The sequence below is a fragment of the Nerophis ophidion genome, linkage group LG19 (assembly GCF_033978795.1).
Source record: "Nerophis ophidion isolate RoL-2023_Sa linkage group LG19, RoL_Noph_v1.0, whole genome shotgun sequence".
Taxonomy (NCBI): domain Eukaryota; kingdom Metazoa; phylum Chordata; class Actinopteri; order Syngnathiformes; family Syngnathidae; genus Nerophis; species Nerophis ophidion.
Window position 1 is genome coordinate 45,724,935 of NC_084629.1, and position 16,808 is coordinate 45,741,742.

Consider the following 16,808-nt stretch of genomic DNA (forward strand, 5'->3'; position numbering starts at 1 on the left):
GTGTGTATATGAGGTAGATCACCTCGACTTGGTCATTTATTAAGTAATTGATTTAAAGTTGAAAAACTTATTTGGGTGTATATATCAATGATGAAATATTAACATTGCAACACATGCCAATACGGCCTTTTTAGTTTACTAAATTGCAATTTTAAATTTCCCGCGAAGTATCCTGTTGAAAACGTCGGTATGATGACGCGTGCGCGTGACTTCTCGGATTGTAGCGGACATTTTCTTCCAGCCTGATCCCGGCTATAAATCGTCTGCTTTAATCGCATAATTACACAGTATTCTGGACATCTGTGTTGCTGAATCTTTTAGCAATTTGTTCAATTAATAATGGAGACGTCAAAGAAGAAAGCTGTAGGTGGGAAGCGGTGTATTGCGGCCGCCTTTAGCAACACAAACACAGCCGGTGTTTCCTTGTTTACATTCCCTAAAGATGACGGTGAAGCTTTAATATGGGAAAGAGCGGTTAAGCGAATATGGTTCTCTACCACATGTCAACCAAAATTATGGTAATAAGTCGGCTCTTACCGTAGACATGAGCGGAGCTTGCGTCGTTCCTCGTGCACCTGTCAAAGAGGCAGCTGCAACTCTCCTGCCTCCTCCGACCGGCCGCCCCCAAACATGGGATGCTTCCACCGTCGAGGAGGGGGAAAAAAAGCTCAGCCCGGCCCGACCGGTTGCCTTCGCTTCGCCTCGTCGAGAAACGTGGCTTCCCTCGGAGACACTGGCGGTCACCACACCCATTGCCACACCCCTCTGACTTTTAGTTCCGGCTATATAATCTCACTAAAACACTAGTAAGACAATAAGCAGATTTGGGATTTTCCTCCCACTACCCTCGTCTTATTTTTTTTTTCCTAGTCCTTCACCCTCACTATCCTCATCCAAGAATCTTTCATCCTCGCTCAAATTAATGGGGAAATTGTGGTAATAAGTCGGCTCTTAACGTAGACATGAGCGGAGCTTGCGTCATTCCTCTCGTAAAAAGAGGCAGCTGCGACTCTTTTTCTTCCTCCGTGGCTTCCCTCAGAGACACTGGCGGTCACCACACCCTTTGCCACACCCCTCTGACTTTCAGTTACGACTATATAATCTCACTAAAACACTAGTAAGACAATAAGCAGATTTGGGATTTTCCTCCCACTGCCCTCGTCTTTTTTTTTTCCTAGTCCTTCACTCTCACTATCCTCATCCACGAATCTTTCATCCTCGCTCAAATTAATGGGGAAATTGTGGTAATAAGTCGGCTCTTAACGTAGACATGAGCGGAGCTTGCGTCATTCCTTGCGTAAAAAGAGGCAGCTGCGACTCTTTTGCTTCCTCCATGGCTTCCCTCAGAGACACTGGCGGTCACCACACCCGTTGCCACACCCCTCTGACTTTCAGTTACGACTAAATAATTCCACTAAAACACTAGTAAGACAATAAGCAGATTTGGGATTTTCCTCCCACTGCCCTCGTCTTATTTTTTTTTTTCCTAGTCCTTCACTCTCACTATCCTCATCCACGAATCTTTCATCCTCGCTCAAATTAATGGGGAAATTGTGGTAATAAGTCGGCTCTTAACGTAGACATGAGCGGAGCTTGCGTCATTCCTCGCGTAAAAAGAGGCAGCTGCGACTCTTTTGCTTCCTCCGTGGCTTCCCTCAGAGACACTAGCGGTCACCACACCCGTTGCCACACCCCTCTGACTTTCAGTTACGACTATATAATCTCACTAAAACACTAGTAAGACAATAAGCAGATTTGGGATTTTCCTCCCACTGCCCTTGTCTTATTTTTTTTTCCTAGTCCTTCACTCTCACTATCCTCATCCACGAATCTTTCATCCTCGCTCAAATTAATGGGGAAATTGTGGTAATAAGTCGGCTCTTAACGTAGACATGAGCGGAGCTTGCGTCATTCCTCGCGTAAAAAGAGGCAGCCGCGACTCTTTTGCTTCCTCCGTGGCTTCCCTCAGAGACACTGGCGGTCACCACACCCGTGACCACACCCTTCTGACTTTCTGGTACGACAGTATAATCTCACTACAAAACTAGTAACACAATAAGCAGATAAGGGATTGTCCATTATTATCCTAGTAAATGTGTCTAATAACATCTGAATCATTCCCACTGCCTTATAGTCTTTTTTTTTTCTAGTCCTTCACTCTCACTATCCTCCACGAATCTTTCATCCTCGCTCAAATTAATGGGGAAATTGTGGTAATAAGTCGGCTCTTAACGTAGACATGAGCGGAGCTTGCGTCATTCCTCTCGTAAAAAGAGGCAGCTGCGACTCTTTTGCTTCCTCCGTGGCTTCCCTCAGAGACACTGGCGGTCACCACACCCGTGACCACACCCTTCCGACTTTCTGGTACGACAGAATAATCTCGCTACAAAACTAGAAACACAATAAGCAGATAAGGGATTTTCCATAATTTTCCTAGTAAATGTGTCTAATAACATCTGAATCGCTCCCACTGCCCTGTCTTTTAATTTTTTTTTTTTTAGTTTTTCTAGTCTTTCACTCTCACTATCCTCATCCACAAATCTTTCATCCTTGCTCAAATTAATGGGAAAATCGTCGCTTTTTCGGTCGGAATCGCTCTAGCTACTGGTGGCCATGAATGTAAACAATGTTCAGATGTGAGGAGCTCCACAACCCGTGAAGTCACGTGCACATCGTCTGCTACTTCCGGTACAGGCAAGGCTTTTTTATCAGCGACCAAAAGTTGGGAACTTTATCGTCGATGTTCTCTACTAAATCCTTTCAGCAAAATTATGGCGAAATGATGAAGTATGACACATAGAATGGAGCTGCTATCCCCGTTTAAATAAGAACATCTCATTTCAGTAGGCCTTTAAATATCTTGTCTTTGCAGCTCATTCAATTGAATACAAAGTATTTGCAAATCATTGTATTCTGTTTTTATTTACTGATTACACATGTCAACTTCACTGCTTTTGTGTTGTGTACTATGTTAGTCCAACATAGATAGTTACATACGAACTAACATCTGTTTTGCACACTTTCTGTTTGAATTTAGTCCGGCAACCAGATCCGAACCAGCCTAAGCCAGAAGGCCCGCAGATGTGTCCCCTTGACGGGGGACATCTCGGGGTGGTCCATAACTGGCCTGGCTCCTTGACGGCCGCTTTACAAAGATGGGGCACCACCCAGCCAAAGAGCCCCTGTCTGACTGCACTTGATAACGCTGGCAAGCCCGTCTACACTCTCACCTACGGTAAGTGTCGTGAGGTCATGACTTTTTGACATCCCAGGTGTCGTATTATGCTTTGCCGTTGCAGGTAAACTATGGACCCGCTGTCAGAAACTGGCCTATACACTTCTCAACAAGCTTAGCAGTAGAAATGAGCCCTTGCTTATGCCTGGAGATAGGGTAAGTCAGGGTACATATTGGGCAGATTCTCTTGCACCTTCAATATTGCAAATTATAAATACAAACCCCGTTTCCATATGAGTTGGGAAATTGTGTTAGATGTAAATATAAACAGAATACAATGATTTGCAAATCATTTTCAGCCCATATTCAGTTGAATTTCTTGTAAATAATAATAACTTTAGAATTTGATGCCAGCAACACGTGACGAAGAAGTTGGGAAAGGTGGCAATAAATACTGATAAAGTTGAGGAATCCTCATCAAACACTTATTTGGAACATCCCACAGGTGTGCAGGCTAATTGGGAACAGGTGGGTGCCATGATTGGGTATAAAAACAGCTTCCCAGAAAAATGCTCAGTTTTTCACAAGAAAAAATAGGGCGAGGTACACCCCTTTGTCCACAACTGCGTGAGCAAATAGTCAAACAGTTTAAGAACAACCTTTCTCAAAGTGCAATTGCAAGAAATTTAGGGATTTCAACATCTACGCTCCATAATATCATCAAAAGGTTCAGAGAATCTGGAGAAATCACTCCACGTAAGCGGCATGGCCGGAAACCAACATTGAATGACAGTGACCTTCGATACCTCAGACGGCACTGTATCAAAAACCGACATCAATCTCTAAAGGATATCACCACATGGGCTCAGGAACACTTCAGAAAACCACTGTCACTAAATACAGTTTGTCTCTACATCTGTAAGTGCAAGTTAAAGCTCTACTATGCAAAGTGAAAGCCATTTATCAACAACATCCAGAAACGCCGCCAGCTTCTCTGGGCCCGAGATCATGTAAGATGGACTGATGCAAAGTGGAAAAGTGTTCTGTGGTCTGACGAGTCCACATTTCAAATGGTTTTTGGAAATATTCGACATTGTGTCATCCGGACCAAAGGGGAAGCGACACATCCAGACTGTTATCGACGCAAAGTTGAAAAGCCAGCATCTGTGATGGTATGGGGGTGCATTAGTGTCCAAGACATGGGTAACTTACACATCTGTGAAGGCACCATTAATCCTGAAAGGTACATACAGGTTTTAGAACAACCTATGCTGCCATCTAAGCGCCCTGATTTTCATGGACGCCCCTGCTTATTTATGCAAAACAATGCCAAGCCACGTGTTACAACAGCGTGGTCTCGTAAAAAAAGAGTGCGCGTACTTTCCTGCAGTATAGATTTGTCTCCCATGGAAAATGTGTGGCGCATTATGAAGCGTAAAATACGACAGCAGAGACCCCGGACTGTTGAACGACTGAAGCTCTACATAAAACAAGAATGGGAAAGAATTCCACTTTCAAAGTTTCAACAATTAGTTTCCTCAGTTCCCAAACGTTTATTGAGTGTTGTTAAAAGAAAAGGTGATGTAACACAGTGGTGAACATGCCCTTTCCCAACTACTTTGGCACATGTTGCAGCCATGAAATTCTAAGTTAATGATTATTTGCAAAAAAAAAAAAAAGTTTATGAATTTGAACATCAAATATGTTGTCTTTGTAGCATATTCAACTAAATATGGCTTGAAAAGGATTTGCAAATCATTGTATTCTGTTTATATTTACATCTAACACAATTTCCCAACTCATATGGAAACAGGGTTGGTATATTTTCAAGCACTCTGAAGTGGGAAAGGGTAGGAGTAAATAAGCTTTGCTTCTACGTACTCCTTTTCGGACATGATGTAAAGTGAAATGGTATGAAATTGTGTGACGTATTATGCTTTAAGTGTGTTCATGTTCGAAATAAACTCAACTTTGCCATATCTCTATCTTTAGCTGACAACAAACTGAACATCATAACTGTGTCCCATCAAGCAATGACAGTGCTTCTCTATATTTGCAGGTAGCGCTCGTGTTCCCCAACAACGACCCAGTCATGTTCATGGTTGCTTTCTATGGTTGTCTGCTGGCAGAACTGGTGCCCGTCCCCATTGAAGTGCCGCTGACCAAGAAGGTAAATGGGGCGGGAGGCGAAATGAGCAAAACTGACCTCTGTTTGGCATTTAACCATTAAATGCACAAATTAATGTTATTGGTCGACAGTAAAGTCGTTCTGCTAAGGAGGTTCAATTTTAATTGCCGGTTGTTGCTTTATTTATTTACAAAAGCAACAGGTTTGAGTGTCACACCTGCAAGTTTTGGTTTTGGTCAGGTTATATTTAGTTTTTTGGACATTTTAGTTCTGTCTTGGCACTTCCTGGTTGGTTTTCGTCTCCATGCCAACTCAGTAGTTTTCACCTGTCATGTCACGTCCTTGTTCTCAGCCTCACACCTGTTTTCACTAATGATCACGGCTACTTAAGTCACTCTTTTTCTTGTCTTCATTCTGGGATCTTCACACTCGCACGCACCCCACCCACGCTGCACCTCCTTCACGACCTCCATCATCTGTTTCATGCCTTGTTGTTCGTTTTGTTGTTTATGCCGTAGATCAGGGGTGCCCACACTTTTTCTGCAGGCGAGCTACTTTTCAATTGACCAACTCGAGGGGATCTACCTCATTTATATATATCATTTATATTTATTTATGTATGAAAGAGACATTTTTGTAAACAAGTTAAATGTGTTTAATGATAATACAAGCATGTGTAACACATATAGATGTCTTTCTTTCACCAAGACAAGAATATAAGTTGGTGTATTACCTGATTCTGATGACTTGCATTGATTGGAATCAGACAGTAATGATGATAACGCCCACATTTTCAAATGGAGGAGAAAAAAAGTTGTCCTTTCTGTACAATACCACATGAAAGTGGTTGGTTTTTGGCATCTAATTCATCCAGCTTCCATACACTTTACAAGAAAAACATTGGCGGCAAATTCCGTAGCTTGCTTGATTGACATTCACGGCACCCGAGGGTCTTGTGAGATGACGCTGGCTGCTGCCAGTTCATTATTATGAAAAAATGACAGAGAGGAAGGCGAGAAACACTTTTTATTTCAACAGACTCTCGCGCCGTCCCTTCCATCAAAACTCTAAAGGCCGACTGCACATTTCCTATCTTCACAATAAAAGCCCTGCTTCATGCTGCCTGCGCTAACTAAATACAGAGTCTCGGAAAACTGGGATTAAAAGTTACAGTGGCCATTGCATATCTCCGTTTAGGATAGGCCCGGGGTCAGCAACCCGCGGCTCTAGAGCCGCATGTGGCTCTTAAACGTCGCTCTAGTGGTTCCCTGGACTTCCTTCAAAGATGTGTGAAAATGTAAAAAGATCAAGAACATTTTTTTTTTTGTTTTGATATATTTTCTAAACATGACGCAAACCTTCCTAATTGTTAGGAATCCCACCTTTTATCAATCAATCAATCAATAAATTTTTACTTATATAGCCCTAAATCACTAGTGTCTCAAAGGGCTGCACAAACCACAACACAAACCTCTACGACATCCTCGGTAGCTTCACTGATGAGACTATTTGGCAATCTCTGTTTTGTCCTACTAATTTCAGCGATCTTTGAAGTCACCGTAGTTTGTTTACATGTACAACTTTCTCCGACGCTGCCACAGAAAGACGTGATTTATGCCACTCCTTCTTCGTCTCATTTTGACCACCAAACGTTTTATTCTGTGCATTATGGTTGTACAGTATACCGGTATTAGTATAGTACCGCGATACTAATGAATCATATTCTGTACTATACTGTGTCTGAAAGGTACCGGTCCGCCAACCGGTATAGAAGTTGTTTCATCCTGTGAGAAGCCTCCATTTTACTAATGATTTCCATTGTTGCGAAAATGTGAAAAATAAAAATTAAAATGCAACATTTCTGTCAAAAGTAGATTTTGATAGTAGGTTTTGATAGTAGGCTATCAAAGCTATTTTACACACTTACATCATGTGTTGCCTTCATTATATAAGGCTTTTAATTTTTTGCGGCTCCAGACAGATTTTTTTTTTTGTATTTTTGGTCCAATATGGCTCAACATTGTGGGTTGCCGACCCCTGATAGGCATGTGGCTCTTTAACCCCGCCTTAGTGGCTCCCTGCACCTCCTTCAAAGATGTGTGAAAATGTAAAAAGATCAATCAATCAATCAATGTTTATTTATATAGCCCCAAATCACAAATGTCTCAAAGGACTGCACAAATCATTACGACTACGACATCCTCGGAAGAACCCACAAAAGGGCAAGGAAAACTCACACCCAGTGGGCAGGGAGAATTCACATCCAGTGGGACGCCAGTGACAATGCTGACTATGAGAAATCTTGGAGAGGACCTCAGATGTGGGCAACCCCCCACCGCCTCTAGGGGACCGAAAGCAATGGATGTCGAGCGGGTCTAACATGATACTGTGAAAGTTCAATCCATAGTGGCTCCAACACAGCCGCGAGAGTTCAGTTCAAGCGGATCCAAGACAGCAGCGAGAGTCCCGTCCACGGGAAACCATCCCAAGCGGAGGCGGATCAGCAGCGTAGAGATGTCCCCAACCGATACAGGCGAGCGGTCCATCCTGGGTCCCGACTCTGGACAGCCAGTACTTCATCCATGGTCATCGGACCGGACCCCCTCCACAAGGGAGGGGGGGGACATAGGAGGAAGAAAAGAAGTGGCAGATCAACTGGTCTAAAAAGGAGGTCTATTTAAAGGCTAGAGTATACAGATGAGTTTTAAGGTGAGACTTAAATGCTTCTACTGAGGTAGCATCTCGAACTGTTACCGGGAGGGCATTCCAGAGTACTGGAGCCCGAACGGAAAACGCTCTATAGCCCGCAGACTTTTTTGGGGGCTTTAGGAATCACTAATAAGCCAGAGTCTTTTGAACGCAGATTTCTTGCCGGGACATATGGTACAATACAATACAAAAGATGAAGAAAAAAAACAATTTTTTGTTTCAATATATTATCTAAACATGACACAAACCTTCCTAATTGTTAGGAATCCCACCGTTTGTGTTATACACGCTTCACTGATGAGAGTATTTTGTTTTGTCGTACTTATTCCAGCGATCTTTGAAGTCACCGTAGTTTGTTTTGCATGTACAACTTTCTCCGACGCTGCCACAGAAAGACGTGATTTATGCCATTCCTTCTTCGTCTCATTTTGACCACCAAACGTTTTATTCTGTGCGTTATGGTTGTACAGTATACCGGTATTAGTATAGTACCGCGATACTAATGAATCATATTCGGTAATATACCGTGTCTGGAAGGTACCGGTCCGCCAACCGGTGTAGAAGTTGTTTCATCCTGTGAGAAGCCTCCATTTTACTAATGATTTCCATTGTTGCGAAAATGTGAAAAATAAAAATTAAAATGCAACATTTCTGTCAAAAGTAGATTTTGATAGTAGGTTTTGATAGTAGGCTATCAAAGCTATTTTACACACTTCCATCATGTGTTGCCTTCATTATATAAGGCTTTTAATTTTTTGCGGCTCCAGACAGACTTTTTTTGTATTTTTGGTCCAATATGGCTCAACATTGTGGGTTGCCGACCCCTGATAGGCATGTGGCTCTTTAACCCCGCCTTAGTGGCTCCCTGCACCTCCTTCAAAGATGTGTGAAAATGTAAAAAGATCAATCAATCAATCAATCTTTATTTATATAGCCCCAAATCACAAATGTCTCAAAGGACTGCACAAATCATTACGACTACGACATCCTCGGAAGAACCCACAAAAGGGCAAGGAAAACTCACACCCAGTGGGCAGGGAGAATTCACATCCAGTGGGACGCCAGTGACAATGCTGACTATGAGAAACCTTGGAGAGGACCTCAGATGTGGGCAACCCCCCCCTCTAGGGGACCGAAAGCAATGGATGTCGAGCGGGTCTAACATGATACTGTGAAAGTTCAATCCATAGTGGCTCCAACACAGCCGCGAGAGTTCAGTTCAAGCGGATCCAAGACAGCAGCGAGAGTCCCGTCCACAGGAAACCATCTCAAGCGGAGGCGGATCAGCAGCGTAGAGATGTCCCCAACCGATACAGGCGAGCGGTCCATCCTGGGTCCCGACTCTGGACAGCCAGTACTTCATCAATGGTCATCGGACCGGACCCCCTCCACAAGGGAGGGGGGGACATAGGAGAAAGAAAAGAAGCGGCAGATCAACTGGTCTAAAAAGGAGGTCTATTTAAAGGCTAGAGTATACAGATGAGTTTTAAGGTGAGACTTAAATGCTTCTACTGAGGTAGCATCTCGAACTGTTACCGGGAGGGCATTCCAGAGTACTGGAGCCCGAACGGAAAACGCTCTATAGCCCGCAGACTTTTTTGGGCTCTAGGAATCACTAATAAGCCAGAGTCTTTTGAACGCAGATTTCTTGCCGGGACATATGGTACAATACAATACAAAAGATGAAGAAAAAAAACAATTTTTTGTTTCAATATATTATCTAAACATGACACAAACCTTCCTAATTGTTAGGAATCCCACCGTTTATGTTATACACGCTTCACTGATGAGAGTATTTTGTTTTGTCCTACTTATTCCAGCGATCCTTAAACTCACCGTAATTTGTTTTACATGTACAACTTTCTCCGACGCTGCCACAGAAAGACGTGATTTATGCCACTCCTTCTTCGTCTCATTTTGACCACCAAACGTTTTATTCTGTGCGTTACGGTTGTACGGTATACCGGTATTAGTGTAGTACCGCGATACTAATGAATCATATTCTGTACTACACCGTGTCTGGAAGGTACCGGATCTCATCCTGTGAGAAGCCTCCATTTTACTAATGATTTCCAATGTTGCAAAAATGTGTAGAATAAAAATTTAAATGCAAGCCTACCCCAGCTGCATTTGGACGGAAGGCAGTATCCTTGAATATCTGTCTGTAAGAACATCTTTATTGTCCTTATTGGTGTCATTATTGCAGCACAGGCAAATGTTTCATCAGGAGCATGATGATGCATTGGAGTCTCCTGAGCATCCGCCCAATGAATAAAGCCAATCCCACCTCGTATGAGCTGAATATTAATGCTTGTACTTGCTCACCTTTTATAAGCACGCACTTTTGCAGCTCCATAACACATGAGATTGAAATGAAAGGATTGTTATTTCTGTCCATTTGTTACTTAAAATGCCCACTGTTCCTCAGACTCATTTAGCTGTCATATTTTTGTGGGTAATGGGTTCCTGTCTGTCTCCCCGCTACATCACATATATATTCCCTGACTTCTATTCTGTCATTTTTGTACCCCTTGATTTTGTCAGCATGAGCACAGCTCCCAGCTTAAGTGCACAGACAATGAAATAGTCAAATCAAGCGTTTATTCCTTTGGTGATAATGTTATTACTAATTAGCAAACGCCGCTCTGCTTTGTCCATGTTTTTTTTTATTCATATTCCTGACATTCCTTTAAAACCAATATTTTGATTTTTTTTTCATTTTTCAGGATGCTGGAAGTCAACAAATCGGCTTTCTGCTTGGCAGCTGTGGGGTGACGCTGGCTCTTACCACCGATGCTTGTCAGAAAGGTTTACCCAAAGCACAAACCGGGGAGGTAGCCACATTTAAAGGTACATAAAGCCAGTTATTATTTTTTGTACTTTTCAGAACTACAAACCCTGTTCCCATATGAGTTGGGAAATTGTGTTAGATGTAAATATAAACAGAATTCAATGATTTGCAAATCCTTTTCAACCCATATTCAGTTGAATATGCTACAAAGACAACCTATTTGATGTCCAAACTCCTAAAAAATTTTTTTTTTCTCAAAATAAAAATTAACTTTGAATTTCATGGCTGCAACATGTGCCAAAGTAGTTGGGAAAGGGCATGTTCACCACTGTGTTACATCACCTTTTCTTTTAACAACACTCAATAAACGTTTGGGAACTGAGGAAACTAATTGTTGAAGCTTTGAAAGTGGAATTCTTTCCCATTCCTGTTTTATGTAGAGCTTCAGTCCGGGGTCTCCGCTGTCGTATTTTAGGCTTCATAATGCGCCACACTTTTTTGATTGGAGACAGGTCTGGACTGCAGGCGGGCCAAGAAAGTACCCGCACTCTTTTTTTTTTTACAAAACCACGCTGTTGTAACACGTGCTGAATGTGGCTTGGCATTGTCTTGCTGAAATAAGCAGGGGCATCCATGAAAAAGACGGCGCTTAGATGGCAGCATATGTTGTTCCAAAACCTGTATGTACCTTTCAGCATTAATGGTGCCTTCACAGATGTGTAAGTTACCCATGCCTAGGGCACTAATGCACCCCCATACCATCACAGATGCTGGCTTTTCAACTTTGCATCGATAACTGTCTGGATGTTTCACTTCCCCTTTGGTCCGGATGGCATGATGTCGAATATTTCCAAAAACTATTTGAAATGTGTACTCGTCAGACCACAGAACACTTTTCCACTTTGCATCAGTCCATCTTAGATGATCTCGGGCCCAGAGAAGCCGGCAGCGTTTCTGGATGTTGTTGATAAATAGCTTTCGCTTTGCATAGTAGAGCTTTAACTTGCACTTACAGATGTAGCGACAAACTGTATTTAGTGACAGTGGTTTTCTGAAGTGTTCCTGAGCCCATGTGGTGATATCCTTTAGAGATTGATGTCGGTTTTTGATACAGTGCCGTCTGAGGGATGGAAGGTCACGGTCATTCAATGTTGGTTTCCGGCCATGCCGCTTATGTGGAGTGATTTCTCCAGATTCTCTGAACCTTTTGATGATATTATGGAGCGTAGATGTTGAAATCCCTAAATTTCTTGCAATTGCACTTTGAGAAAGGTTGTTCTTAAACTGTTTGACTATTTGCTCACGCAGTTGTGGACAAAGGGGTGTACCTCGCCCCATCCTTTCTTGTGAAAGACTGAGCATTTTTTGGGGAAGCTGTTTTTATACCCAATCATGGCACCCACCTGTTCCCAATTAGCCTGCACACCTGTGGGATGTTCCAAATAAGTGTTTGATGAGTATTCCTCAATTTTATCAGTATTTATTGCCACCTTTCCCAACTTCTTTGTCACGTGTTGCTGGCATCAAATTCTAAAGTTAATGATTATTTGAAAAAACATTTTTTTTGTCAATTTGAACATCAAATATGTTGTCTTTGTAGCATATTCAACTGAATATGGCTTGAAAAGGATTTGCAAATCATTGTATTCTGTTTATATTTACATCTAACACAATTTCCTATCTCATATGGAAACAGAGTTTATACACACTTTCATAATTTGATTGTCTTTCTGTTTGGGTTGAACTGATTTTTTGGGGGGTTTTTCAGGTTGGCCCCGGTTGCTGTGGTTTGTGACGGATGGGAAACATGTTGTGAAGCCTCCGAAAGACTGGCATCCTCTGATACGTGAAGCCAGCAAAGACACAGCTTACATAGAAGTAAGAGATTTATCAAATTAATTGTCCTCAGTGTGTGAATGCGAGTGTGAATGTTGTCTATCTGCGATGAGCTGGGGGGCTTGTCCATTATCTACCCCGCCATGCGCCCGTGTGCATCTGGGATAGATCTCCAGGACCCCCCGCGGGTCCCGAAAGGGACAAACTTTAGGATGGATGAATAGTTGTCAGGTTTAAACACTGATGACCACTAATAATCAGACAAGAAGCAAGGAATCATGCAGAGACAGAGTTCAATTTAGCCCATGAGGAGACACATGTTTTGGGCTGTATTCTAGTTACAGATCCAAACTACGTTCTAAAAGTCAAGCCCACGCGTCTCTTCTGTTTATTAGGAATGTCCCTATTACATCACCGTCGCTGAAGGAAAGTGGGTAGACTCGACAACTCCAGTTGGACACAATATATGATTATACAAAAATGCAAGTGTGTTGACGCTGGTGATATCGCCTTGTCTCTGCTCTGTCCGCGTCACGGCGGCCAAGTCTGGACACAACACTGATAAAGACGGCCGGCAATCTTTTGGACTGCCAGGTGGCACAGATACAAAAATACCACATCAGCACAAATAGACAATACTTTAAAGCAACGTCCCGTAAGCATAAAGTTATGATGATAATATATACATAATTATTCTAACACGGTGGAAGAGGGGTTAGTGCGTCTGCCTCACAATACGAAGTTCCTGCAGTCCTGGGTTCAAATCCAGGCTCGGGATCTTTCTGTGTGGAGTTTGCATGTTCTCCCCGTGAATGCGTGGGTTCCCTCCGGGTACTCCGGCTTCCTCCCACTTCCAAAGACATGCACCTGGGGATAGGCCCCTCCCACCTCCAAAGACATGCACCTGGGGATAGGTTGATTGGCAACACTAAATGGTCCCTAGTGTGTGAATGTGAGTGTGAATGTTGTCTGTCTATCTGTGTTGGCCCTGTGATGAGGTGGCGACTTGTCCAGGGTGTACCCTGCCTTCCGCCCGATTGTAGCTGAGATAGGCGCCAGCGCCCCCCGCGACCCCGAAAGGAAATAAGCGGTAGAAAATGGATGGATGGATGGATATTCTAACAATTATCGCAATGCAATAATTCCAACTAGGACTGTCAAAAGTCATGGAATGAATCACAAAAACATGATCACATTAATCATGTATAATCGCATATTTATTGCACATGCTAGTTTTCCTGAAGGCGAAGCAAGTTGCTATTTTGACTTGGGGGGCCAAATTTAGAGAGGGAAATGTGTCTGGGGGGCCGGTATATCTGATTTTTAGGAACACCAATACGAAACCTCACAAAAATGTCTGATTGAATGCTAAAAACGTTATGGAATTTTTTAATTTTTTTACTGAATGTACATGAAAATAAAGAATGTGGGATTTACAATATTAAAGACCTACTGAAAGCCACTACCAGCGACCACGCAGTCTGATAGTTTATATATCAATGATGAAATATTAACATTGCAACACATGCCAATACGGCCGCTTTAGTTTACTAAATTGCAATTTTAAATTTCGCATTGAGTATCCTGTTGAAAATGTCGCGGTATAACAAAGCGTATGATGACGCGTGCGCGTGGCGTCGCGGATTGTAGCGGACATTGTGATCCAGTACCGATCCCAGCTATAAGTAGTCTTCTTTAATTGCATAATTACACAGTGTTTTGGACATCCGTGTTGCTGAATCTTTTGCAATTTGTTCAATTAATAATGGAGACGTCAAAGAAGAAAGATGTAGGTGGGAAGCGGTGTATTGCGGCCGCCTTTAGCAACACAAACACAGCCGGTGTTTCATTGATTACATTCCCAAAGGTGAAGCTTTACTATGGAACAGAGCGGTCAAGCGAACAGGAATCCCGACCACATGTCAACTGGCAGTTTTCGGTGAGAAAATTGTATTAATAAGTCGGCTCTTACCGTAGACATGAGCGGAGCTCGCGTCGTTCCTCGTGTAAAAAGAGGCAGCTGCGACTCTTTTGCCTCCTCCGTGGCTTCCCTCAGAGACACTGGCGGTCGCCACACCCCTCCGACTTTCTGGTACGACAGTATAATCTCACTACAAAACTAGTAACACAATAAGCAGATAAGGGATTTTCCATAATTATCCTAGTAAATGTGTCTAATAACATCTGAATCGCTCCCACTGCCCTGTCTTTTAATTTGTATTTATTTATTTATTTATTTTTTCTAGTCCTTCACTCTCACTATCCTCATCCACAAATCTTTCATCCTCGCTCAAATTAATGGGGAAGTCGTCGCTTTCTCGGTCCGAATCGCTCTCGCTGCTGGTGGCCATGATTGTAAACAATGTTCAGATGTGAGGAGATCCACAACCCGTGACGTCACGCGCACATCGTCTGCTACTTCCGTTACAGGCAAGGCTTTTTTATTAGCGACCAAAAGTTGCAAACTTTATCCTGGATGTTCTCTACTAAATCCTTTCAGCAAAAATATGGCAATATCGCAAAATGATCAAGTATGACACATAGAATGGACCTGCTATCCCCGTTTAAATAAGAACATCTCATTTCAGTAGGCCTTTAATCATGAGACACAATTGTGTCAAAGTCATGATTTTTTTTTATGCTTGAAATAAGAAATTATTACTTTGAAAAAGTAGTTTTATACTTGAGTGTTGATGACACAGCTTTGCAACACTTGATATTCTAGTTTCAAGCATGTTTTACTCAATATAGGTCATCACATCTCAGCAACGAGCTGTAATATCTTACTGAGATCATTTAGGACCAAATTCCTTAAAGCACGTAAAACACTCTAGCATAAAATCTCCTTAGTGAGAAGAATGATCTTATCAAACAGAAACTAAGCAAATATCACCCTTATTTGAGATATTGAAGCTTACTTAGATTTCAGTTTTTGCAGTGTAATGTGTGATGTATCGTGGTCCTTTATGACCATTGATACATTAGCATTTTGGTTATATTTCAGTATATGCTGCCGCTAGGTGACATCATACGCAAATACGGTGTTAGCTTTCACTGTTATGCTGATGACACCCAACTCTACATGCCCCTAAAGCTGACCAACACGCCGGACTGTAGTCAGCTGGAGGCGTGTCTTAATGAAATTAAACAATGGATGTCCGCTAACTTTTTGCAACTCAACGCCAAAAAAACCGGAAATGCTGATTATCGGTCCTGCTAGACACCGACCTCTATTTAATAATACAACTTTAACATTTGACAACCAAATAATAAAACAAGGTGACTCGGTAAAGAATCTGGGTATTATCTTCGACCCAACTCTCTCCTTTGAGTCACACAGTAAAAGCGTTACTAAAACGGCCTTCTTTCATCTCCGTAATATCACTAAAATTCGCTCCATTCTGTCCACTAAAGACGCCGAGATCATTATCCATGCGTTTGTTACGCCTCGTCTCGATTACTGTAACGTATTATTTTCGGGTCTCCCCATGTCTAGCATTAAAAGATTACAGTTGGTACAAAATGCGGCTGCTAGACTTTTGACAAGAACAAGAAAGTTTGATCACATTACGCCTGTACTGTATATACCTTTATATACATATATACATACATACGGTATATACCTATACTGTATGTACCTTTATATACATATATACATACATATATACCTATACTGTATATACCTTTATATACATATATACCTATACTGTATATACCTTTATATACATATATACATACATATATACCTATACTATATATACCTTTATATACATATATACATACATATATACCTATACTGGCTCACCTGCACTGGCTTCCTGTGCACTTAAGATGTGACTTTAAGGTTTTACTACTTACGTATAAAATACTACACGGTCTAGCTCCATCCTATCTTGCCGATTGTATTGTACCATATGTCCCGGCAAGAAATCTGCGTTCAAAGGACTCCGGCTTATTAGTGATTCCTAGAGCCCAAAAAAAGTCTGCGGGCTATAGATCGTTTTCCGTTCGGGCTCCAGTACTCTGGAATGCCCTCCCGGTAACAGTTCGAGATGCCACCTCAGTAGAAGCATTTAAGTCTCACCTTAAAACTCATCTGTATACTCTAGCCTTTAAATAGACCTCCTTTTTAGACCAGTTGATCTGCCGCTTCGTTTCTTTTTTCTCCT

At 42.1% G+C, this 16,808-nt stretch overlaps 1 protein-coding gene across 4 annotated transcripts in view; it reads left to right on the forward strand.

The window, feature by feature from the left end:
- The window catches only part of dip2a (disco-interacting protein 2 homolog A), a 287,322-nt gene that overhangs the window by 204,534 nt on the left and 65,980 nt on the right, over nucleotides 1-16,808 (forward strand). For all 4 annotated transcript variants that reach the window (XM_061880114.1, XM_061880115.1, XM_061880116.1 and 1 more), the window contains 5 exons: nucleotides 3,038-3,235; nucleotides 3,300-3,391; nucleotides 5,235-5,345; nucleotides 10,739-10,862; nucleotides 12,572-12,681. In XM_061880114.1, coding sequence (XP_061736098.1) covers nucleotides 3,038-3,235; nucleotides 3,300-3,391; nucleotides 5,235-5,345; nucleotides 10,739-10,862; nucleotides 12,572-12,681 — 635 coding nt within the window. The remainder of the gene's footprint in view (nucleotides 1-3,037; nucleotides 3,236-3,299; nucleotides 3,392-5,234; nucleotides 5,346-10,738; nucleotides 10,863-12,571; nucleotides 12,682-16,808) is intronic.